Source organism: Myxine glutinosa, chromosome 1 (assembly GCF_964187855.1).
Source record: "Myxine glutinosa chromosome 1, kmMyxGlut1.1, whole genome shotgun sequence".
Classification (NCBI taxonomy): Eukaryota; Metazoa; Chordata; class Myxini; order Myxiniformes; family Myxinidae; genus Myxine; species Myxine glutinosa.
Window position 1 is genome coordinate 184,956,191 of NC_136261.1, and position 26,665 is coordinate 184,982,855.

General features: G+C 48.1%; 1 protein-coding gene across 2 annotated transcripts in view; it reads left to right on the plus strand.

Moving 5' to 3' along the window:
* The first annotated feature begins 3,851 nt into the window (after positions 1–3,851).
* LOC137432991 (protein Daple-like) overlaps positions 3,852–26,665 on the plus strand; it is a 115,216-nt gene continuing 92,402 nt past the window's right edge. For both annotated transcript variants that reach the window (XM_078781137.1, XM_078781139.1), the window contains exons 1-3: positions 3,852–4,103; positions 4,980–5,080; positions 6,032–6,140. In XM_078781137.1, the coding sequence (XP_078637263.1) occupies positions 4,035–4,103; positions 4,980–5,080; positions 6,032–6,140 (279 nt within the window). In that variant the 5' untranslated portion in view covers positions 3,852–4,034. The remainder of the gene's footprint in view (positions 4,104–4,979; positions 5,081–6,031; positions 6,141–26,665) is intronic.

A 26,665-nucleotide genomic window follows, 5' to 3' on the forward strand; every position in this document is an offset into this window, starting at 1 on the left:
ACCCTGGTCCGGCCGAGGCAACGCCCTCGCCACGACCGGCGCTGCCACCGGCCGATTCAGCGCCCCTTGCGGCCGCACCCCGCCATGACCGGCACCACGGCCAGCACCGGGGCGGACCATGTGCTACTACCATGCCAGGTTCGGGCAGAAGGCCAGAACGTTTCGCCCACCGTGCACTTTCGGCGGGTCGGGAAACGACCAGGCCGGTGCTCGCTTCCTGCCATGAGCGTCGGCCATTCCAGCAGCCTTTTGTTCATTACGGACACCACGTCCGGGCGACGTTTCCTGTGTGATACGGGAGCTCAGGTGAGCGTTATACCCGCCTCGGGGCAGGACAAGCAGGCCCCGCCTTGGTCGCCGCAAACGGCTCCTCTATCCGCACCTTCGGTTCACGCAGCGTCGCACTCTGCTTCGGGGGCCAGCGTTTCGAGTGGGATTTCGTCACGGCATGGCTTTGTTGGGTGCGGATTTTCTTTGCGCCCATGGACTTTTGGTTGACGTAAAACGTCATCAGCCCGTCAACGCAGAGACCTTCAGCTCTCTCGCTTGTTCGTTGAGCGGCTCCGCACCAACCAAGCTAGCCTGCGCGCTCCCGGCCGCGGACGACTTCACCCGCCTCCTCGCTGAGTTCCCCGCCCTCACGCGGCCGACGTTTTTGGCCGTCGCCGTCAAACACGGCGTCGAACACCACATCCCAACCACTGGTCCACCGGTCTACGCCAGGGCTCGTCGCCTCGACCCTGCCAAACTCGCCGTGGCAAAGGCGGATTTCGACACGCTGGAGCGGTTGGGCATTGTGCGGTGCTCGAACAGCGCGTGGGCCTCGCCCCTGCACATCGTACCCAAACCGGGGGGGCGGATGGCGACCGTGCGGCGATTATCGCCGCCTCAACGACGCCACCACCCCCGACCGGTACCCGATACCGCATATCCAGGACTTTTCCGCCCGTTTGGCGGGGCGGGTGATCTTCTCCAAGGTCGACCTTATTCGGGGCTACCACCAGGTACCTGTCCGGCCGGTCGACGTTCCGAAGACGGCTGTAATTACACCCTTTGGCCTCTTCGAGTTCCTCCGAATGCCGTTCGGCCTTAAGAACGTGGCCTAGGCCTTCCAGCGGCTGATGGACAGTGTGCTGTGCGATCTCACCTTTCTGTTCGTCTACCTGGATGACATTCTCATCGCCAGCACTTCCCGGGCGGAGCACCTCCTTCACCTGCGCATGCTTTTTGAGTGCCTCAGCCAGCACGGCCTCATCATCAACCCGGTGAAATGCCAGTTTGGCGTGGCTGCCGTCGACTTCCTGGGACACCGCATCATGAAGCGCGGGGCCGTTCCGCTGCCGACCAAGGTGGAGGCCGTTAAAAGTTTCCCGCGCCCCCGCTCCGTCAAGGCCCTGCAGGAGTTTTTGGGTATGGTGAACTTCTACCACCGGTTTGTGCCTCGCGCCGCCCAACTCTTGCGCCCCCTGTACGAGGCCCTCAGGGGTAAGCCGGCCAAGCACGACATCGCCTGGACCGAGGAGATGGACGAGGCGTTCACCGGCGCTAAGCTGGCCCTCGCCAACGCAACCATGCTGGCGCACCTGGCGCTCGACGCACCCATCGCCCTTACCACGGACGCTTCCGACTACACGGTGGGCGCCGTGCACGAGCAGTGGGTTAACGGGCAGCTCCGCCCTAACGAGCGCAAATACAGCACGTTCAACCGCGAGCTCCTCGGCCTTTACCTGGCGGTTCGCCACTTCCGCCACCTTTTAGAGGGCCGCCCATTCACGGCGTTTGTGGACCACAAACCCCTGGTCTTCGCCATGGCCAAGGTCTCAGAGCCGTGGTCGGCTTGTCAGCAGCGCCACCTCTCCGCCGTGTCCGAATTCACGATGGACATCCGGCACGTCACGGGTAAGGACAATGCTGTGGCCGATTGCCTCTCCCGGTCCGTCGGAGGTGCCGTTCACCTCGGCGTGGACTACACCCGCATGGCGGCCGACCAGATCTCCGACTCCGCGGTGCAAGCCCTCCGGACAGCGGACACGGGCCTGCGGTTGTCCGACGTCCCCTTCAAGGATGCAGGCACAGTTCTCATGTGCGACGTTTCCCTGGGCCAACCTCGTCCCATTGTGCCCGCTGGATTGCAACAGCTCGTTTTTGACGCCATCCACGGCCTTTCCCACCTGGGCCGGAAAGCGTCGCAGAAGCTTGTGGCAGCGAAATTCATCTGGCACGGGCTCCGGAAGGACGTCCGCGACTGGGCCAACGCCTGTGTCACCTGCCAGCGTGCGAAGGTCCACCGGCACACCCAGGCCCCATTGGCACCATTCGACGTGCCCGCGCGGCGTTTCGACCACGTCAATGTGGACCTGGTGGGACCCCTTCCCCCCTCGCGGGGCTTCACCCATCTCCTCACGATGGTGGACAGGACCACCAGGTGGCTGGAGGCCGTCCCGCTGACGTCAACGACGTCCGCTGACGTGGCGCAGGCCTTCATCGGCACCTGGGTCGCCCGTTTCGGCGCCCCCTCGGACATCTCCTCTGACAGAGGCCCACAGTTCACCTCTGAGCTTTGGGGCGCGGTCGCTCAGGCCTTGGGGGTCAAACTTCACCGCACCACGGCCTACCACCCCCAGGCCAACGGCTTGTGCGAGACATGGGGTTGAGTTCCACCCCCAGGCGAACGGCATGTGCGAGACATGGCGGTTCCACCGCTCAATGAAGGCCGCTCTCAGGGCCAGCCTCCAGGATGACAGTTGGGCTGACAGGCTCCCGTGGGTGCTATTGGGCCTCCGGACGGCCCCTAAAGAAGACCTCCAGGCTTCTACCGCCGAGCTGGTCTACGGCCAACCAACCACTGCGCGTGCCAGGGGAGTTCATCCCCGACGCCACCGGCCCCTGGTCCGCGGCTCGCCAAAGCTCGGTCCTCCAGGAGGCCGCCAGGAGATTTGCCCCGGTGCCCACGTCTCATCATGGCTGTCCTGAACCCCATGTCCCCCCAGCGCTTCGCACAGCGGAGTACGTTTTTGTGCGCAACGACGCGCACCGGAGACCGCTCCAGCCGCCGTACGATGGGCCTTTTCGGGTCTTGAGGAGGGGCGACAAGTCGTTCGTCGTCGACATTGGCGGCAAACCGGACCATATCTCCGTGGACCGCCTCAAGCCGGCCCATTTGGACCTCGACCAACCTCCACGGTTGGCCCTTCCTCCACGGCGGGGCCGTCCCCTGTCGACCAAGCCCCCCGCCCGACCATCCACCGCCAAGCCGCCTCCCACCCCCACACGAATCGCCAGGGTCGTTTCGGCCGGGTCATTAAGGCTCCCCACAAACTGACTCTCCCTGTACAAGTGAATTCTGGGGGGGGGGGGGGGGCGCATGTAGCGGTTACCGGACACATTTCTCTTGTACCGGCCGGTGACGTAATCAGCGGGCGGTCACTCGGATTGCATACCACGCCCCGTTGAGAGGCGTGGCTTACTGTTTTAATTTGAAATATATATTGCAGCTCGGGGTCGGGGGTAGCCATTTTCAGTGCATTCGTGCCGAGCTCGGAATAAACAGCTCTGTGAAACTCAGCTCGTTGTCGCGTCCATATTGTTGGAGTTCGACGTGGGAGCACAGCTCCACATATGTATATATATGTATATATATGTATATATATGTATACATATATATGTATACATATATATGTATACATATATATGTATATACATATGTATATACATATGTTTATACATATTATGTATATACATATGTATATACATATGTATATACATATGTATATACATATGTATATGTAGTCTGTAGCACCACGTCACATCGATAAGGGAATGGGCGTGGCACCACGTGGTGGAGGATGAGGGAATGGGCGGAGCTTCATCTATCACGCATGTGGCGCAGAGCGGGAGGTGCGAATTTCCGGGGTGTTGGAGACGACTTGGAGTCGCGAGGTGATGGACATTGCTTTGCAGGAGGGAGAAGCATTTTAGGTGTAGTGGTGAGTACGGTATTGTAGCTCTACCGTGCGGAACCTACAGCACCAGCGATGGCCTCGCCTGGGAGCTTTCGCGTTGGACTCGCGGAGCACCTCCTCGCCAGTCCGTTAGTCGTCTGGGTAAGTGGATCGATCGTCTGCACGAACTGAATGTTGTTTCCTATTCTGAGTTCGGTGATGACCTCCCTTCGTGTTCTGAGTCATGATCATGGGTTGCCCGATCACAACGATCCCAATGGTCCGATACCATTTCCAAATTGAGATTTGATGCCTCCTCTTCCTCTTCCTCTTCCTCTTCCCCAACCCGCAATCTGCTGCCATTTAACATTCCTCGCAAAACGCACCGTTCGTTGCTGTCTCCCCCCGGTTTGTCTTTATATTGTTTCAATTTGTTTAAACGTCCCTATGATGCAGCAGTTTATGATACCGAATCGACTAATATTGTTGAAATCGCGACGCATGTACATTGTATTGATCAATTCGGACATGTGATCAACACAATGTCCTGCTGCTGTGAGACGGACCGTCAGATCATGTGCGTCCACACGTGTTGTTTGCATGTGAGATCACACGCTCCAGGTCTCCTTCAAAGGACTCGATCACGTTGCAGGACTCAATTTCTGCATCACTAAAACAGCAGTTTTATAGTTGAAGCACCTTTCCTTCCAGATATTGAAGGTAGTGGCAAACAAGCTAAGGTGAGTTAAATGATCACTCCGATTGGTTTTTGACAAGGTGTTTGACTTGTATAGGTGTTGTGTTCTACATATGGGGAGATAGACGTGTGATTTACCTGCGACAGTCATGCTGTATATGGGGGCGTTCAAGAAGTCCTCGGAACAACATTGGTCACAGCATTCCAAGAAAAGCCGAAGATGTGTTTCGATCCTGCTTTGGGTTTGCAGGTTCACCTTTGCTCCCACGACATTTTGATGCATAAGGATAATAAAAGGGTGTTGTGTCTGTTGTGTTTTATGTATACACCTGCGTGTGAAGGTGCGCACACTGGGGGACTTCGAGACGAATGTGCTAGACGCGACTTCTGCTCTCCTGATGCTGTTGGATGGCTCGGTCCTGCACGACATCATGCGACAGATGTAAGTACTTAGGTCTACAACTTGGACACCTCGCAGACAGAATGTGGGTTGTAAGTACTTAGGTCTACAAATTGGACACCTTGCAGACAGAATGTGGGTTGTAAGTACTTAGGTCTACAAATTGGACACCTTGCAGACACAGTGAGGGGTTCCGTTAACTCGGGGCGAAATCCGCATCCAGTCCACATTTATGATGCTTTTGTTGTGCTGTTTTTTTGTGCAACCTTGTTTCTCTTTATATCGATTGTCAATTCGGTCTGACATCACTCATAAGTTGTTGGCTTGTACATTTACGCTCGACACGTTTGTTCAAACTACCGCTCAACCTTTTGTGAAGTCGCAAAAGGGGCCTCAACTCAAGTCTTGATGCATTATCTTCCTGATCTTACTTAAAGCAGCAAACAAGGCCAAAGCGTAAAATGCTGGAATGTACACTTCCCGAACGTGCTTTTATATTTGGATATTTAGAGGGATCTCTGATGCCAACAAAGTAGTCACCTGGCATTTTGGTGGGTATTACAACCCTGTGGTGTCCATGTTTTTGCGTGGATGTCCACTATTGTCCAGAAATGTTTTTTTGTTTTTTTTAAATTAGTGACACTAATCTTTAAGGAGGGCTGGCATGATAGCCTAGCGGTACGAAGCTGTCTGGCTTAGGTTTGAATCCCAACCCAGTTATAAACTGCCGTCCCGTATTTCACAGGCAGGGTGATTCATAAGTATGTGTGCCATCCCTCGGGTGATGTTAAACATGGCATTCCGTCTACTGTCGTTGGTTGGTGGATGTTAAATAGTTATAGGTGGAAGTTGGTGGATGAAATTCTTTGTAGAGGCTTCTGTTTCCTTTTCAATGTAGAAATTACTTTATTCTTTAAAAAAAAGAAAAAAAAAAGAAGAACATACCAACAACGTTTGAGTTGTCATGATGCACTTTGTTTCTCATCTACACAGCCATTCCAGACCAGCAAACCAGGGTCTATTTCGACATGCAGGAGACGACCCGACGCTTCGTGCTCAAAACCTCTCTCTGCTGCTCCGACAGCTCCGAGAATTTTACCAGGTAAGTAGTTATTGACACCGTTGGACTTGTGCTCGTGTTTCTCCATTATTTCTGCATCCCACTATCACCATGTCATTTCTTCCAATGATTTGATTTTTCCATGATGTTTCTGATTTTTCCTTTCATGGAATATCTCGCTTTATGCCATTGCATCAATAGGCCGGATCATTTCAACTTTGGTAAAATAAAAAAGTGATTTATAACTGGCTTGGTGGTTGGTTGTCTCCGTGATGTTTGGCCTTGTAAGTGCCAGGTTTATCCCTTGACGTTCAATCTCCTGGAATGGCACAGCATTTCTAACTACTTGGTACTCGTTTTTTTGGTACAACCTCCTGGAAATGGTTTGCACGGGTCGGCTTTTCCTTCTCCTTTTTTTTTTTTTTGTTGTTTGTTCCTATTTGAAAACGCATCAAGTCAGATGAGAACAGGACATTGCAGTTGAGTGTTGCGTGTTGTTTTGACACACAACTTCCTTTTGCTTTTCTTTTGAAATGGGAGCAATGCCACCACCACCAGTGTTAATTTTTATTATGCATGCTTAGAAAAATCCTATTTTCTTGTTTGGTACCGGTATTGGATTTGAGCAAAGTTGGATTAACTTGCCTTCAAGTAATATAATTGATTGTTGATATCCAGCCCTTTAATCACTCGTTCAGATCCCTACATGGACGTGGTTGTGAACAGGAAGTGGAGGGTTTGGACAAATAAAAATTCCGCTTTTGCACTGCTGCATGTCGATGATAAGCCGTGTTGTGACATCATGTGAATTTGCAAAGAAAATTTGTGTATTGTAATAATGACTGTACTGGTGTAAGTTTGCAAAAGTTAAAATTGATAGTCTTGGGCAGCTTTTTGTTGTACCAAAATGGTTTGTACATTATTTAAGGGTATGAGCCTTGGGAAGAGCTTTGATAATGAAGGTGAAATGAGAGCAATTCTGCTTACCACTGTCTCAGATCATCCCCCACCCAAAACCATGATCTATTCTACACCCGTTAAACCACCACCCCCACCCCTCCCAAAATGTTGCTTCTGTATTCATCTTGTACACCCCTTGCGTTCGGCCCTACCCCTCATCGTTACCTGCTTCCCTTAATTGTCCGTCTCCGTGTAATTACCCCCTCGGCCCTACTGTTAGCATTTATTTCTCCCTTCTCTTTCTGCTGATCCTTTATCCTTTTGTTGTGATTGTTCTGATCCCTTTTTCTGTGTTTTTCCAAGAGCATTGACTATGTATGCATAAGTTTATTTTTTTTGTTTTTTTTAGGCAAATTTTTATGGGGATCGTATATCTTATTGTATATCTTATTGCGTGTTTTCCACAAACCAGCTGTTAAGGCCTGACTTTTGTTTGTCTACACCAAAATGTAGATGAAGTCATGGGAATTGAATTCACAACAATGGGGGCAAAAGAAGAATGCCTTGGCATTCCAGTGCGAAGACATTCTAGGTTATGAACATCGAGTAGGGATCCAATATGGTAAATAAGAGTTGGATAGGAGAGAGATAAAGCAGGATAGGAAGTTTGCAAAAAATAAAAATAAAAATACATTGTTGGATTGAGGACAAAATTCTGCTATTTTCTGCACACTGTCCTATAATCCCCAGCTTGTTTCTCCCTTTGATTGCAGAATTAGCAGAAGTGCTTCTTCATTACGTATCATGATAAAGTTGAGCATTGGGAGATTGGATGGGTTAATGTCCTTGAAGTTGGCCCAGTAATTTAAGTCCTGGTAAGGGTAATCTTTCCTTTCCGGGTGGGCTGATATAAACTGTCCATCTTGAGCTGCTGAGCAAGCAAGCCAATCCGCGTAGTTGGCATGATTGTGTAAGGAGGCACGATTATACAGCAGTATGTAAGAACAAGCATCGGACATTGTAATTTATACGGCATTCTTGTTACTATTTCAAACCCGGGCTTGCAGGATAGCTAAGAGGTACGCACGCTCATCTCTGAGTTACCTGTCCCGGGTTTGAATCTCGGCCCAGCTATAAACTGTCATCCAATTGTGTTTCCCAGGCAATACCAAACCTCAATGTGTATGCCATCCCTCGCATGGATGTTATATTGTGTCCATATTGAAGAGGCAACCTAAGCAACCTAAGCAACCTAAGCAAATGCCAAGTTCCTGTCACCTTCAGTCAAACATCATGCCTTGCCAGCCGGTCAAAAGCATTTCCTGGCACATGCCACAAATAGGTGGGAGGAATTTGGAAACGTTAAAATGGTAGTAGTCGTTATTAATATTTGAAACGGTCAAAACTGGAGGTAAAGTTGCAGATTCGGTAATTGAGTCAATGGTCTTTTCGAAGTGGGGACGAGAGATGGTTCAAAGGTTCATGGTCAAATTTGCTTCTTTTTTGTTACGAAAACAAGTGTAGGTACATCTGTGCTGGGAAAATGCAAAATAATTCTCTACCACTTCATTGTCAGCATGTAAATCTTCCACTCTCTGTCACTTATCTCGAATAGAAGCCATGATGTATTTGTGGAAAGTGCATTGACACCAGGGATGGTAATTTTTCAATATAGACGATTATTCTTCTCCCTTTTATACTTGATCCAACCTCCTCAAGAGTTGTATTATTACCTTGTTCTATCAATGGCTAAAACATTTGAATGTCTTGTTTAAAACAAGAGCAAAAGTCTAACAGCGGTGTAGCCGGCCTTGTTTGATACTTTAGTTGAAGAGGGTAGTATGACCTGGGTGGAGATACCAGTTAGCAAATAATCCAAGTATTAAATTATTTTGAAGTACTCGTTGTACCTGGCGTAAACCGCGTTGAGACACTGGTTTATTCTATATGTTGGTCAGTTAGTCGACACTATCAAAGTGACATCAGCACCATCTCAACACACACCAATGTGTGTGGTACGGAATGAGGTGTTTTATGGTGGCCGGAGTGCAAATCCTGCCACCAACCTCCTTGAGAGAGGACCCAGTGAGATGGTACTCATTTTGCCGACCTCAGAAGAATTACAGGCTGAGTCAACCCCACCTGGTGTTAATGCAACAGGTGACAACAGGGCTACACTATAAAAAATAACAATGAGAATCTTTCATACCCTGAAAACAACTTGCCTGAAACAACTTGCCTTCGCCTCCTGGAAAGCAAATCCAACGGAAGACAATCTTATTTCCTTTCACAAAGCCACAAGTGTGTGTCTACCCTCAGGAGAGCCAGGAAACAATATCTCTCTACTCTCAAGACTGAATTCTCAAACCTGTCTCCCTCTTCCAAATCCTGGTGGTGTCTGGTCAAATATGTTTCTGGTGTTTGTTCCCCCTTCATCCCCTCCCTTACCTCAAACGGCTACACAGCTGACTCCGCACGTGAAAAAGCTGAATGCCTCAACTCTGTGTTTGCCTCAAAATCTTGTGTCCCAAACCCGTCTCTCTCTTTACCCACTGTACCCAGTCGAACCCAGCTGCTCCTGGACTCTGTGTCCTTCTCTCCTGACAAGGTGGAAAAGTTTCTGTCAAACCTCGACTCTGATTCTGCAACTGGACCAGATGGCATCAGCCCACGCGTCCTAAAATCCTGCTCTGCCACTCTTTCACTCCCTCTCTCAATGCTCTTCACCCTCTCTTTTGCTCAAGGTCTTCTGCCATCAGTTTGGAAATCTGCCAACATTACCGCTTTACACAAAAAAGGTGCAAAAACAGATCCTTGCAACTACAGACCAATCGGCCTCTCCCAATTATCAGCAAAGTCATGCAATCCATCATTGCTTCGGATATCAAATCCTTCCTCTTCTCCAATGGCTTGATCTCTGATCATCAATTTGGTTTCAGACCAGGTCACTCCACTCTGGACATCCTGATTCTGCTGTCTCAACAATGGATGGAGGTCCTCAATGCCAAACAGGAAATCAGAGCTGTCTCCCTTGGCATATCACGTGCCTTCGATTATGGTCTGGCACCCCGCTATGCTCACCAAACTCTCCTCCTATGGTATCCATGGAAACCTCAATGCATGGCTTGTGGACTTACTCTCTGGTCGTAGTCAACGTGTGGTCCTGAATGGATTTCTCTCATCTCCCCTTCCTGTTCAGGCTGGAGTTCCCCAAGGCAGTGTTCTGGGCCCTGTGCTTTTTCTGGTCTTCATCAATGATCTCTCCGACTCTATGTAAAATGCTCTCGATCTCTTTGCTGATGACTCCACTCTCTGCCGCTGCATTCCTCATCCCTCAGATCGGCAGTCTGCGGCCTCCTCACTCTCTGCAGACCTGGACAAAATCACGGACTGGTCAAACAAGTGGAACATGTCTTTCAATCCTGACAAATCTCACACTCTTACTTTCTCTTTCTGAAAAGACTGACTGTACAACCCTCCCATCTACTGTCTCCACAATCCTCTCCAAGAAGTTCTGTCACTCAAGCTTTTGGGTCTCCCTTTCTGCCATGATCTTTCCTGGGAAAACCACATTTCCAAACTTTCCTCCAAAGCCAGTTGCCGACTAGGCATACTCCGTCAACGAAGTCCTTCCTTGGCACACCTGAGCTCCACAGCTCAATGGAATACTGCTCTCCCCTCTCGGCTGGTGCTCCTGCCTCACACCTATCTCGGCTTCACGCTGTTGAAACCAAAGCTTTCAGAATCATTGGAATCTCCCGCGATGAAGCCGATTGTGAGGGCCTTTCACTCACTCACCGTAGGCAGGTTGGTGGTCTTTCTGTCTTCTACCAGCTCCTTTCATGCCTAGCTCCCCCAACTCTGTCTGTGCTCTGTCCCCCAAATATTCCTACATATATATATATATATATATATATATATGGTGATGATTATGTCATCAGCAAAGTGGTATTCCAGCCATAATTGGTTGAATTGAAATTCGTGGCTGAAAAATTCAAACTTCATATATCTGATATACGATCCGAGTTAAGTGGACAATTAAATTTATGATGTCATAACTCATGCCAAGAAACTGTGACATAATAGGGTGCATGGATCATACAGCAGTGGTTGGGCCTACTATAATAGCAGTGTGTTCAGTTAGCAATGGTATTTTTGTTCAGAATGAATGCGCGAGGCTAGACCATGTGACCAGTGTGGTTGTAGTTACTTTTTGAACTATTTGACTGAAAATAGTAACAGAATAATTTATTGCTATTGTATGATAGTTACATTTTCTACCTAATTGTTGTTCCACATTTATTTGGAGTGTTATTGGTTGGCCAGTTTAACATTCCCATCTGGACCTGTGGCTCAGGTTAGAATCATAGGTTCAATACCCATATATTTGTGCCCCAAAAAGGTTTATCGATTTTTGCATGTCCTTGTAATTTATGTAAAACTGCCATCTCCCAAAGATGAGGCCAGAGCACAAAGCTTGTTGTCGTCACATTGCAGACAGGTTGGTGGCCTCTGTTTTTCACCTCTTCCTCTGATCGATCTCCTTTTGCTCACTCAGCCGTTTATCCCTCCTGACCTTGGCCAGGACTTGTGCTTTCTTCGAATAATCCCCACGGGCGAAAATCCCAAAATCGAGGTTTTCCGGTAACCTGTACTATATTTTTCTCAGTTGTGGTACTCACTGTCTTACAGAGTGTGTTCGATTGCACTTTTTCCTCCAGAGTCTCAAACATGCATTGTATTTTTTATTTTTTTTATATATTTTTTGTGTACAAGATCGAGGCTGGTGTAAGAGCTAACATTAATCACATAAAAACAAACTGACACATAAAACATATAATAAAGGGAGCGGGGGACAAGATGGGGAGAGAGAGGGAAGCACACAAGTACAACAGTGGAGAACAGGGACATCGGGAGATCTGTGGGAGGGAGGGGGCATGAGATGGGGAGGGGGCATGGGATGGGATGGGGGATGGGGAGGGGGGGGTAAATGCCATTGCATTGTTAAAGACTGTAATCGGTGTGTTTTTTTTGGATAATCCACACTGGTGTCTCAGACTTTCAAAATTGCTCAGAATGCCTCCTGTGTCACCTTTACAAGCTTAAGAGTACATTCTGCGCATCCTTCGTGCCAAAAAGGTACTTGAAATGAAGCTGGAATAGTCCTTTAACAAGTACAATCAATCAATTCTACATATCCGTTTTTAATGGTGTGGATAGTATATGTATGTGCAAGTTCTTCAATGAACCATATACAGTAAACCCTCTGTGCATTAGTACGTTTTCTTTTTGGGTATTGGTAAATGTATATGGATTCCTAACTTGCGATTCATTGAACTCCAGTAGTCATGAGATTGCGAGCCCCCATCACCCTATTCCCATGTCACCTCCCATCCATCCCACCACAAACAGCAGGAACATGAGCGGGAGTTGTGCAGATGTTGATACTGTACAGTTCGGTATTGTATTTGGTTCCTGAACTGCAATCACCTCGCTGCGCCTCTTGACTCGCTATTGTTAACTTATAATTGCCATTAACCATGGCCTGTGAACTTAAGACGAGTGTGGAATGTGAGTCTGCTGGAAAGAGGCAGGAAAAGGTGAATGTGTTAGAGACAGGCTGGCTATGGGTGTGAGTGTGAATCATCCTCCTGACTTTCCTTCTAAAACCACCAACATTGTCATCACCGACACCATCATCAAACGTCAATTTAAAACATTGTTCTGTATACTGTACAGCCATTTATTTATTTTAATTGTTGTTCTTGGCCATTTACCACCCCCTCCCCCTATGTTTAGTCTCACTCAGTATGCTATCTCCTTCTTTTTTTTCTTTTTTTTTTTTTCTTTTTTTTTGTTAGTATTTTACTCAGTATTTTAGTATGTTACAGTACTCAGTATGTTAGTTAGTACTCAGTTAGTACTCAGTATGTTACAGTAACTTTAGTTTAGTATTTACAGTTTAGTATTTTTTTACAGTTTACAGTTTACAGTTTACAGTTACAGTTTACAGTTTTACAGTTTAGTATTACAGTTTAGTATTTTACTCAGTATTTTAGTATGTTACAGTACTCAGTAACTTTAGTTAGTACTCAGTATGTTACATACTCAGTATTTTACACACTTTTATTTAACTTCATCTGAACTTTGTTTGTTTGTCCCGTTTCAAATCTTTGAGCCGTTCGTTTTCTAGGTTCCATACATCATAGAGAGCTGAAATTTGGTCCACGGTCCTCTTTTCTGGTACAGTTTCATCTATCAAATTTTAATGAAAAATAAATTGGTTGAAAACTTTTTCTTTCTTTTTTAAATAAAAGTTTGTAGCCCTAAAACATGTGTTGCGGATCTCCAACGTCGGCCTTCCCCTTACCAAGGGGGGATTAATCCCCTTGTCTTTTATCTAGCCGACGTGATCCGGAGCTATTACGTTCCTTCCGGTCAGCGCTGAATAGGGTGGTAGGCCGAATTATTCCTATTACCTAGTTACCAGCGCCTCCCGGGAAGCAAGGAAATAACCCCGCCCGAACCACGGTTTTAGTGGAAACGCCGAGCGATAGCGAGCCGTTATCCGGGCTGTCAACAGGTACTAAACCCGATCTGAGCGGTTGTAATCGTGCCACGCTTACCCAATGGAAGAAATCACTAATACGGTCGGATTAAGAAGAAAGGAAGAACAGATTGGTTTATTAACACTATGTACAGTAAAGAAGAAGAACAGTCTTAGTACTTAGTCTTAGTCCCTTAGTACAGTCTTACTTATCCCTGGACACGGGCCCGTTTCACACTCAGTCACACTCTCAGACACTCACACGGGGATATAGATGGTCAGGGCGACGGTCCAAGGAATGGCGTCCACAGCCCCGACTCGCCCCGCGGAGAAGATGGTAGGACGAAGAGGGTTGAGCAAATGGCGGCGTTCCTCGCGTGTCGTTGACGCGGACCGGACAATTACGGGAGGAAAACGGTAAGCTGGGCTAGGCGGTCACTTCGCGGCTCAGCCGCGTACGTAATAGAAGTACTGGCGCTATTTGCGCTCCCAATGCAGTTCAATGCCGAAGCGCCTCTCCCACAAGTCCTCTGCAATGCGCCGCTTCCAATAGTCCTTCAAAGCCAATTCTCAACGAGACCTTTCACAGTCAAAGTTCCCCAGCGAGTTCTTTACACAGGCAATCCTCAATGAGTCCTTTAGACAAAAGCGCCTCTCCCAATAGTCCTCTTGCACGAGCGCTGTTGCGTAAGTCCTCTATCATGCCAATGCTTGGCTTCCCTCACCAGTCCTGTGGAAGGGCTTTGTGAGCGCGGTTATATAGCCATGCCTTTACCACGCCCTATCAGGCCATGTCGCCCGAGCCCTGGTTGGTCGTTGGCTCTTACCGGCTCCGCCCTTGACATCTGCTTGACGTGGCCACACCCCGACCTCGCGCTCCTCCCCCTTTTCAGGCCTACCTCGTGGCATTTGGCTGGTTTGAGGATCCTAATGCGAGGGCAATAGTAAAAATGGGGCGCAGACTGGATGCTGCCCAACGAGGTAGATTTGGAGGGTGGGCCGCAAAATGAATGGGACCTACTCTTATTTATTTTACACAAGGCAGGTATCACTAATGGAAATGGCCTACTCTTACACATACTATGGCATAACTAATGTTCTAAGGTGGCCTACGTGTTGCATGTGGACTAACTATGGGGGAAAACCTTTAACCGTTATTAATCAATATTTGCACTTTCTCAGAACCGCAACACATGTTTTTTTCGTTTACTTGTTTCCCATTAAACCATGGTATCAGAATTTGAGAATTCTGCATTCACGAGCTTTATAATTTTGAGGCTGTTCCATTTGACAATTCCTTTCTTCTTTGGAGAAACCTGCTAGAAATCATTTGTATCCTTCCTCTCTATTCTACCATGATTCATGGGACATTATTTTACTGGTGATAAATAAGCCACAAAGACAGAGATTTCATATTGTCACGTCTGAAGTGCCGTTAACATAGTATGCCTCAGCACTATGTTCGTATACATCTTTTGTCCTGGACAATGGCCAAACGGTCTCTTGCTGCATTTAATTATCATTCTTTACCGTTCCCCAAGGTCGTCCAAATGAGCCAAAATTGATGGCACACACACAAGATCCAGATGGCTCAAACATGCTTCCTTGCCTTTTAAGGGGTTTATTGGTAAAGAAAAGTACAGGGAAGAGGGTAGATGAGTCGTTATAAACAGTACAAACCAAGTGATCAACAGACAGATAGGAATGAGAGGGCATGCAAACTTGTGTACAAGGAATAACATACCCGGCTAAGATGCTGACTATACCAATTGACATAAAGAACAATGGGGCAAGCAAGGTATTTCATGGAATAAAGCGACTGGTATGTGCAGGTTGCTGACACACAGGCAAAGTGCTGCTTCGGACGGGCAGTTTTGCAGGAACGATCCGGTCGAAAACAGTAGAAGAAGATGCTGTGCATGACCAGGACATGCAAACATAGGTAAGATAAGTGAGGATTAATTGGTTAAAGTTCAGCTTTAGCCTCCAACTCTCTGTGCGTGTCCAGCTCCAGTCCCCTTGTCTCCGACCTGACCTCCTTCGTCCACCTCTAGTCCCATGGCTGGAAGGGGGATTCTTGCCATTCTTTGCATAGATCGTCCCCTTGTCCTTTCAGATTTGATGATTGTTGGAGATTAACCTTTAATTGATGATCCAACACATCCCATAGTGGTTCCATTGGATGAACTTTAGCTCTTTGGTCTGGCGATGTAATTTAGGGGATGTTTATTTGACAAACTAGTCCTTGATGGTGTTGCAGGTGTGAGGTGTTGTTGTCACCGAAGGCGGATGAGGTTATGTTTTCACCCGTGTCTGTTTGTGAACAGGATATCTCAAAAAGTTGTGGACTGAATTTGACTAAATTTGGTGGAGAGGTTGGGTGTGTGACAAGGACGGACAAAGTGATTAGATTTTGGTGAAGATCCCAATCTGGATCTGGATCCGTGAATTGTTAAGTGATTCTTCACCATTGAGGTGGTGGTTTGTATGCAGCCTGTGGCTGCTTGGCTTGATCTTGCTTTCTGGGGATGCGCCTGTGCCGCTGATGCAATGCCTCACATTACCAGTAAGCTGGTCCTCATTTTGCTGACCTTGGAAGGATGACAGGCTGAGAAACACACCTGGTGTCAATTCAACAGCACGACAGGGTCTCAAACGCAGGACCCTAACATCTCAAGCCAGCCACCTTAACCGTTAAGCCAACACCAGGCTACCATGGAAAGATAGGGTCAAAAACGATGTATAGCACGATATCTCACAAATTTGTGGATGTTGGATTCGGATGAAACTTCATGGATAGGTTGGGTGTGTGACAAGGAAGAACTGATTCAATTTTGGTGAATATTCAAATTGGGATCAAATATTTTTTAAAGCAATTCTTCACCTTTGAGTGAAGTGCTAAACCAAATATATAGCACGATATCTCGGTTATGGACAGATTCGGCCGAAACTTGGTGGACAGGTTGGGTGTGTGACAAGGATGAATCGATTCGATTTTGGTGAAGATCTTTATCCGAAAAGTTTTTAAATCTCCAAGTGTTTCTTCACCATTGAGTGACAGCGCCAAAAACGATATATAGCACGATGTCTCAAAAAGTTGTGGACGACATTTGACAAAATTTGATGGATGAGTTGGTGAGTTGACAAGAACAAGCCGATTCTATTTTGGTTCATGTCCGGATGCAGATCCGGCCTATCAGTGGAATACAAAACAAACTGTTCAGCCTGGTGGAGGTATGCGCTCTACCCAGTGCCGTTCTAGTGTATACATATGGCGACTTGCACTATATAATTTGAATCCTGCAAGTATTGCTTTGTTGTGCAGTGTCACAGTAGGATTTGACATTTCTTGCCTTCAATGACAACAATAGGATCCTGTACAAATCGGAAAAAATGTAGCCAAACATACACAGCCTCCAATGCCCTAACAATCCATGCCTCCACACCCAAACCCTGCAATTTCACTTGAATGATTGATACCTGCATTTGTCACACCACAAAACTGTTTCCCCCCCATTTTCAGTAAAGTAAACCATTCATTACATCAAGCCCACAATACCTTTCACTGACCACAATGATGAAAGCCAAATCCAAATACCAAGGGGGTGTTTACTTTCTAACAGCTCTTTATCATTCTTCATTTGAACTCTAACTCCTGCCTTTGGGACATGATGCCCTGAAACTGACCAATGAGGCCTGTCCCTGACTATCGAATGTCCCTTGACAATGTATTGTTGTGCGTACAGCCCCTCACCACAACCGTTAACCTGTGAGATGGTAAACTATAAAACACTGAAGTGGTTCTTCATGAATGACTTCATTAATGAGGTGATGGCGAGCAGTTTGCACCACCTCGTGACTCCTAACGTGGTTTGACCCCATGCCAGTTATTGATAAGGGCAGTTATTTTTCTTATTTTTTTATTTTATTTTTTAAACTAAATATACAGAATCGAGGCTCGTGAAAGAGCTAACATTTATCACACAAACAAATCAAACAGACAAACAAACAAAGTATATAAAAAGGGGAGCGGTAGACAAGATGGGGAGAGAAGGGGAAGCACATAAACACAACATCGGGAATCAGTGGGAGGGAGAGGGCTTGGGGGGAGGCGGCGTGGGAAGGGTGGGGTGGGGGGGGGGCTGGGAGAAGTATAAACACAAGGACACCAAGGACTTCCAGGAAAGAAGTTGGTATTTCAAAAAGTGGATTTGGGGTGAAATTAGTGGGAGTAGAAAAGATCAAGGTTTTGGATGGGTGAAGATAAGAGATGGTGGTGAACAGCTGTTTTAACGACCTGGAGGGGAGGAGTGGGATGGAAGAGAGTGAGGGAGTTTGTTCCAGAGGCGGGAGAAAAGAGGAATGAAGGAGTGAAGGTGAGCAGAGAGTCTTGATTTTGGCAGTTTAACCATAAGAGGGTTGCAGGCAGATCTTGTGCGACCTGTAGGAATATTTGGGGGACAGAGCCCAGAGAGAGCTGGAGGAGCAAGGCCGGAGAGGAGCCGGTAGAAGACAGAAAGACCACCAACCTGCCTGCGGTGATTAAGTGAAAGGCCCTCGGAGTTAGCTTCATCGCGGAAGATTCCAATGATTCTGAACGCTTTGGTTTGAACAGCGTGAAGACGAGCTAGGTGTGAGGCAGGAGCACCAGCCCAGAGGGGAGAGCAGTATTCCATTGAGCTGCGGATGAAAGCCTTGTACGTGGTGAGGAGCTCAGGTGTGCCAAGGAAGGACTTCACACGACGGAGGATGCCCAGTCGGCGACTGGCTTTGGAGGCCAGATTTGTAATGTGGTTTTCCCAGGAAAGATCATGGCAGATAGTGAGACCCAAAAGCTTGAGTGACGGAACTTCTTGGAGAGGATTATTCAGAAAGTGGATGGGAGGGTTGTCCAGTCGGTCTTTTCGGAGAGACGTCGTAAAAGTGTGAGATTTGTCAGGATTGAAAGACATGTTCCACTTCTTTGCCCAGTCTGTGATTTTGTCCAGGTCTGGAGAGAGTGAGGAGGCTGCAGACTGCCAATCTGAGGGATGAGGAATGGAGCAGCAGAGAGTGTAGTCATCAGCAAAGAGATAGAGAGAATTTTCAAGAGAGTCGGAGAGATCATTGATGAAGACCAGAAAAAGCACAGGGCCCAGAACACTGCCTTGGGGAACTCCAGCCTGAACAGGAAGAGGAGATGAGAGAAACCCATTCAGGGCCACACGTTGACTATGACTAGAGAGGAAGTCCGCCAGCCATGCGTGGAGATTTCCATGGATACCAAAGGAGGAGAGTTTGGTGAGCAGAGCGGGGTGCCAGACCGTATCGAAGGCACTTGATGTGTCAAGGGAGACAGCTCTAATTTCCTGTTTGGCATTGAGGACCTCTATCCATTGTTGAGACAGCAGAAGCAGCATGTCCAGAATAGTGTGATCTGGTCTGAAACCAAATTGATGATCAGAGATCAAGCCATTGGAGAAGAGGAAAGATTTCATATCCGAAGCAATGATGGATTCCATGACTCTGCTGATAATTGGGAGAAGGCTGATTGGTCTGTAGTTGCTAGGATCTGTTTTTGCACCTTTTTTGTGTAAAGCGGTGATGTTGGCTGATTTCCAAGCAGATGGCAGATGACCTTGAGCAAAAGAGAGGGTGAAGAGAACAGAGAGAAGGAGTGAAAGAGCGGAAGAACAGGATTTTAGGACCCGTGGGCTAATGCCGTCAGATCCAGTTGCAGAATCAGAGTCGAGGGTTGGCAGAAACATTTCCACCTTGTCAGGAGGAAAGGACACAGAGTCCAGGAGCAGCTGGGTACGACTGGGTACGGTGGGTACAGAGAGGGATGGGTTTGGGACACAAGATTTCGAGGCAAACACAGAGTTGAGGCATTCAGCTTTTTCACGTGCGGAGTCAGCTGTGTAGCCGTTTGAGGTAAGGGAGGGGATGGAGGGGGAACAAACACCAGAAACAGATTTGACCAGACGCCACCAGGTTTTGGAAGAGGGAGACAGATAAGAGAGTTTGGTCTTGAGAACGGAGAGATATTGTTTCCTGGCTCTCCTGAGGGTGGACACACACTTGCTTCGGGCTTTGTGAAAGGAAATGAGATTTCCCTCCGTTGGATTTGCTTTTCAGGAGACTAAGGCAAGTTGTTTCTGGGCAACAGCCTCACCACAAGATTCCGTGTACCTTGGACGGGAGGAAGGGTATGACAACTGAAGACGAGATGGGATAAATCTGTGCATGAGAGAGAGAAATTTACTTTGGAAGAATACCCAGGATGAGTTGATGTCAGAGGCGGTAGAGATGGGAGACCAGTCCAGATGATTGATGGCTGCTTGAAAACCGGGCAGGTTGAACTGAGTGAAATGCCAGACTTGTCGATGCTGAGGAGGCTCCCTGAGAATGGTCAGAGAGATGTCCACTTTAACAAGCACATGATCAGATGAGCCGATTGGAGCAGAAGAAGAGCAGCAGACATTTTCAGGGAAGTTAGTCATAACCATGTCCAGAAGAGAAGATGCTCCGTTGACTGAAATCCGGGTCAGGAAATTGACAGATTGTGTCAGTCCCAGTGAGTCGCAGAAGTCCTTTGCTGAGGAGCCATGGCTGGTGAGAGAGGTACCCACACCCAGCCAACTGGCATGGTGGCATGTGAAATCACCACATATGAGGAAGAGAGAGTTGGGATGAGTAGATAGATGTTGGTCCATATTATCAGACAGCGAGATGTAGATGGAGTCATCACTGTTTGGTGGACGGTACAACACACATATGACACACAACACACATATACACAACACACATATTAATCTAATTTAACCCCCTGGAATGACCAAAGGACTGAAAAGGTTTTATCTAAGCACAGCAGGACATGGAACTAAGCAGACACGTGTTCTTAAAAAGTTATGATAATTTATTTTAAAATGATGAAATGGACATAATCAGAACAGACCTCAGGACAAAAGATGGGCAGACTTTGACAATGAATGGAATCGACTTTAGAGGCCATTTTTCCCCGCAGAGCAGGGGTTGCCCTTTTTCGGGCACCGTGGTCCCCTTTTTGAAGCAATGCTTTTCCTGCCGCCAACCCTGTTAGTCGCCTCTTGCGACACACATGGAATTACCAGTGAACTGGTACTCAATTTGCCAACCTCGGAAGGATGACAGGCTGCGTCAACCCCCCTGGTGTTAATTCAGCGATCGACCGGGATTCGAACCCAGGATCCTCGGATTCCAAGCCGGCACCCTAACCGCTAAGCCAACACCAGGCTTACTTTGACAATGAATAAATAATTAAATAGTTGACAAATCTGAAGGACTAAGGTACCACATTCATCCACCTTCCACTCGAACCAACCGGATCGGGTTTCAAGAGAGAAAAGCCCGACATGGCAGCGGGGCGATGACTCCTGGTGTATTCTCATATTAAATGCGATGACTCCCGATATCTAGTAGGCAGGCGGCAAGGGAGGGTCCAGACCCTTGATTTAAGGGGGGGGGGGGGGGGACATGGTACCAACGACACAGTGAGTGTGGAGGGTGAGTTATCACACACGGCGTAGTGTTAAGAGGGCTGCTGTGTGAACCATGGTGAGAGGCCGAGAGTGCATAGCCCCTGGAAGTGATGTCATTTAAATGGTCTTGAGGGGAAAATCAGGGTAAGTTATATCAAAGCATATACCATAACTTAACTGATGTTGTCATCACAAAACTTCATTACTTACTTTGATGCTGTTATCATACTCGTACTACTGTATGTATGATTTGAGAATTGTCTGTGTGTTTCACTTCTGTGCACTCTGAACTGCTGGACGGAATTATTTGAAAAATGCTGGTTGTATACAGTGTGGTGCAGAAAATGTTTAGGTGGTGAAAAAACAAAAACAAAAAAAAACATTGTCCCATTTCAAAGAAACACAAGCACAGCACATACACCACCCTCTATCTATGGCAGTGGTTCTTAACCTTTTTAAAGGTGCCGAACCCGAACAAAACCCACCGAACACTCGCGGAACCCCTCAAATTTGACCAAAAAATTAAGAAGAATTGCATCTTAATGCGTTTTCTGTTATTCTTTTCGGGAGGCGATCTGGGAAATGCGTGGTTTTGTTTTGGCAAGGGCCACCCTCAAATCATTTTCGCATGCAAGCCTGCTCCTTTTCTTTGTTTTAATGTCCACCTGTTTCGAAAACGCATGCTCGCAGAGATACGTTGAAACGAACGGCGTGAGGATATCGAGGGCAATTTTAGCGATGTGAGGATACCCTTCCATTTGGCGGCACCAAAACGTTGAGAGTGTTGTTGTGCCGAAGAGTTGTTGTTGAGTCTGGCTCTGCTGAAGTTCGATGAGGTCGTCGAGGTATTGGTCATTGACATCTGCCGTTGCAACGTCGAAAGTAAACGGCTGCCGCACCCATGCTGGGTATTGCTCTCGGTCGGGGAAGTAGCCGTCGAATGACTTTCTTAGCTCATCCAAGTGCGTGGCAATCACTTGCTTCAGCTCCCCCGGTACAGCAGTGCCTCCAACTTCAGACTCATCTTCGATCCCGCTCACGCACTCGTCCAGCAGCGAAAGGTTTACGAAGCTGTCGTTCTCTGTTCGCCACCTCCACAACGGTAACTTCTTTCAGAAAGCGCTCAGCTTTTCTTCAGATTCGATGACATTCACTCCATCGCCCTGCATCTGGCAATTGAGATGATTGAGTGCGTCGAAGATGTCAGCCAAGTACGCCAAGGCGAGGATCAACTCTGACTCTTGGAAGTGCATTGCATGGCAATGCTGGTGTTCTCGCAAAAACAGGGCTAATTCTACACGCAAGGCAAAAACACGGCTCACTACCTTTCCTCGTGATAACCATCGAACGTTAGAGTGGTAGAGAAGGACTTCAAATTCAGAGCCAATTTCATTGCACAGCTCTTTGAAGATGCGATGATTCAGAGCACGGCTTCGCACGTAATTCACAGTTTCAACGACGATTTTCAGAACATTGGCCAGTTTGGGAGGCAAGGTTTTTGATGCCAGCGCGTGTCTGTGCAGGACGCAGTGCGTGACGATGATGTGTGGTGCATCAGCCTTCACCAGCGCTCCAAAACCGGAGTTGCATCCCAGCATGGCTGGAGCTCCGTCCGAGCAAACTGCAGACACCATGTTCCACGCGAGGCCGTTGCTTCTGAAGAAGTCGTCCACAAGCTTCTTCACGTCAGCTGCCTTCGTCGTTGTTGTGAGAGGCTTGCAGAACAGAAAGTCTTCCTTGATCTCGTCTCCTTTGACATAACGCACAAATAAGATGAGCTGGCTCAAATTTGAAACGTCGGTGGTCTCGTTGAGTTGAAGGCTGAATTTCGTCGGGCTCGCGACTAAATCTGCAACTACCTGGGCGAGGATGTCGTCGCTCATGTCGTCGATTCTGCATCTGATGGTGTCATTTGAGAGTGGAACGAGAGACGACTTGTTTTCAGCAGCTTTTCCCAGCATGATGTTGGCCATCATCAACGCGGCCGGTTTGATGAGTGTCTCGCCAACGGTGTGCGGTTTGCCCTGCTTTGTGATCAGGTACGCAACTTCATACGACGCCACAGTGAGGATCGGTTTGTCAATTGGAACGAAGCCGAGAGTGGGCAAGGTAGCACTTGCGTCGAATCGGACTCTCTTCAATTTGAATTCATCCAGTGTTGCGTCTTTGTACTGCCCCTCGCCATGCAGTTTTTTGAAGTGTTCCCGTAGTTTTGCTGGTGCGAGGCTGGAGTTGCTCAACTTGACATTGCAAAACATGCATTGAGGACGCTGACTTCCGTCCCGTTCCGTCAAACACGTGAACCCATACCGCACGTAATCCTCCGACCACTTCCTTTTTTTGCTCGACATACTGCAAAAAATAAATAAATAAAGTAACAAACTGATGTTGATTGATTCGGGCAAATAATTATGTGACAAAAATTTAAAAAGGAACATGCTTAAATATAATCAGTACCCCTCTGAAAACAGACATTTTAACGAAGAAAACATAACTTATAGTTACGATGACGGGATTTATTATCTACTCAACTCTGTCACCTCAAATCCCATTATAATATATATATATATAAAACAGTGTGTGTGTGTGTGTGTGTGTGTGTGTGTGTGTGTGTGTGTGTGTGTGTGTGTGTGTGTGTGTGTGTGTGTGTGTGTGATGTTACCGATAGACTCCGAAACGGAGAGGCTCACGTGCTTGATATTTGGCATAGACATGGCCATTGAGCCTGGGACGAACATGGCTGAGACCATATTTGACGAGATCCATATTTTTTATTCATATTTACCTCAGCGCATTTCAGCGAAGTACCCGCTAATCTCAGCCAGTGTGAGCAGCTCGCTGATTCGCTCAGAGCGATCACGTGATGTTCCATCCCGTCACACGTCACACGTTTGCACGTAATTCAGGGCGAAAAGCCATTGCGTTTTTTCACCTTTATGCGACCGTGTTTTGTGTCGATTTTGTGGATATGAATTAAATTGTAATTCATATTTCGTGTTTACGAATTCGAATACGAAGGATTTCCCCTTTCCCCTTTCGATTTCGAATACGAATCGAATACGAGCTTGAGTCGAGAAGGCGAATGTACGGGTTGGGAATGTACGGGTCTCCCCTCCCCCACCCGGCAATGCCGGGTACTTCTGCTAGGATCACGTGATGTTCCAACTTTCCCGCCATAATCTCACAGTTATGCGTTCGCACGTAATTCAGTTTTTTCACATTTCAGCGAGGAACATTGCCATTCACACCACATAGGTTTTTTTCACTTTCATCTGATATTTGTGATTTATTTCAAACAAACTGTATTTCCCATCTACACAGCCATGTATTCCTATTAACGTTACGTAAAGTACATAAATTGTGTGGATTACATCATTTCTGGATGTGATCAATTGCCAGTAACCATCTATATCCCTCCCCTCCCCTTCCCTCCTCCCCCTCCCTCCCCCTCCCTTTCCCCCCTCCCCTTCCCCCTACCCTTCCCCTCCCTTCCCCTCCACCCTACCCTCTCCCCTTCCCCCCTCCCCTTTCCCCTCCCCTCCCCCTCCCCTCCCCTCCCCCCTCCCTTTCCCCCATGCCCCTCCCTTTCCCCCCTACCCCTTCCTTTCTGCCCTACCCCTTCCCCATCCCCCTCCCTCTCCCCCCTCCCCCTCCCCTCCCCCTCCCCTCCCCCTCCCTTTCCCCCATGCTCCTCCCTTTCCCCCCTACCCCTTCCTTTCCCCCCTCCCTCCCCCTCCCCCTCCCTTTCCCCCATGCCCCTCCCTTTCCCCCCTACCCCTTCCCTTTCTGCCCTACCCCTTCCCCATCCCCCTCCCCCTCCTCCTCCCTTTCCCCATGCTCCTCCCTTTCCCCCCTACCCCTTCCTTTCTGTCCTACCCCTTCCCACCTCCCCCACCCCCCTCCACCTCCCCCTCCCCCCTCCCTCTCCCCTCCCCCCCTCTCCTCCCCTCCCCCTGTTCCCCTCCCCTCCCCTTCCCCCTTCCCTCCCCTCCCCCGCCCGGCAATGCCGGGTACTTCTGCTAGTATTGCATAAAAAACTGCGAATTGTTAGTTTTGAATTGCGACCAAAGGAGTTATATCACCTCCACCCAATTTTCTGAGTAATTCAATTATATTTTATAATCACCATCCACTTTTGACTTTAATATAACTCTGAACCCGCCATGCATATCCACAAACATTTCCAACTTAACTTTTCAATTAATCAGTAACTCCAAAGTAAGGCGCGACCAATGACGCACGGCACACGGCAAGCTAATCGAGGCTATTCACTGGAATTTCCGAACACCTGCAAAGTCCAAAATCCAGTAAGTAAGCAAGTAAGCACCATCAACAGAATAATTAGCAAGTTGCTCATTGATTCAACTTACTACAGTCAGTGTGAAACAACTTATCTTAAACACAGACCAGAGAAACCATGAATGGGATGGGAATACAATTACAAATAACATTTCCATTCGTTCGTAACATACATAGCAAAATAATAATAATATTAATAATAAGCGTAATTACACATAGATTCAAAATTGATATAAAACTTAAAAAAAAAAAAAAAACAAATTGCAAGGCGTTTCGGAGGACCTCCGCCGGACGCCTGAGACTGGCTCACTGAACCCCTGGGGTTCGGTCGAACCCAGGTTAAGAACCACGGATCTATGGGAAATGACCTGATCCAGTTCAGATACCGGGACGAGGGGGGGAAGGCAGGCTCGCCTGGCAAGACGTGACGTTGAGATAAATACACCAAAGTTTCTACCTTATTCAAGGGCATCGTCCTCGCCCTGTTTAGTTCTAAAGACCTCCCCCCCCCTCCCTCCCCCCCCCCCCCCCCCCCATGCAGAGTATCCACCAGAAAACTTTTGCTCTTGACGTCAATTAACACAATTAAATATTCTAAACACGACACATGAACATAACAGTATCTTCTCTGCCATTAGCTCTATCAACTGAACAACATGTGCTAAATATCAGCCTGTAGCGGTTACCGCTGGATGCACACAATCGCCTTGCACCGGCCAGAACACGGCCAGACGCGCCTCTCCCGGGCATGCCCGGACTCACTGTTCCCGGGCACGCCCGAACCTCCCGGGCACGCCCGGTCTCGTCTTTCCCGGGCATGCCCGCTCTCGCCTTTCCAGGGCTCGCCCAGAGCGTCCGGGCATGCCCACTATCGCCTTTTCAGGGCTCGCCCAGAGCGTCCGGGCATGCCCGCTATCGCCTTTCCAGGGCTCGCCCAGAGCGTCCGGGCATGCCCGCTATCGCCTTTCCAGGGCTCGCCCAGAACGCCCGGGCACGCCCAGCCTCGACTTGCCAGGCCGCAGCCAAACACGCCCGGGCAGGTCCAGACTCGCCTTTCCAAGGCTCGCCCTTGACACCCGGGCATGCCCGGTATAGCTTTTGCCGGGCAAACTTCCCGACATAAATGTGTATATATATTGCTGCCCGATAAACGGGCTTGTCAGAATACCTGAGCTGTTTTGTTTCAATAAAGCAACTCGGACGAATTCCGTCTTTGGTCGCGTCAATTCTTTCGACTCGCGTTGGAGCGCAGCTCCTTCAAGCCCATACAATAATTTGATGGAGAGTTGTTCATTTCCATAGCCTATTCTTCCCCGAGTCGT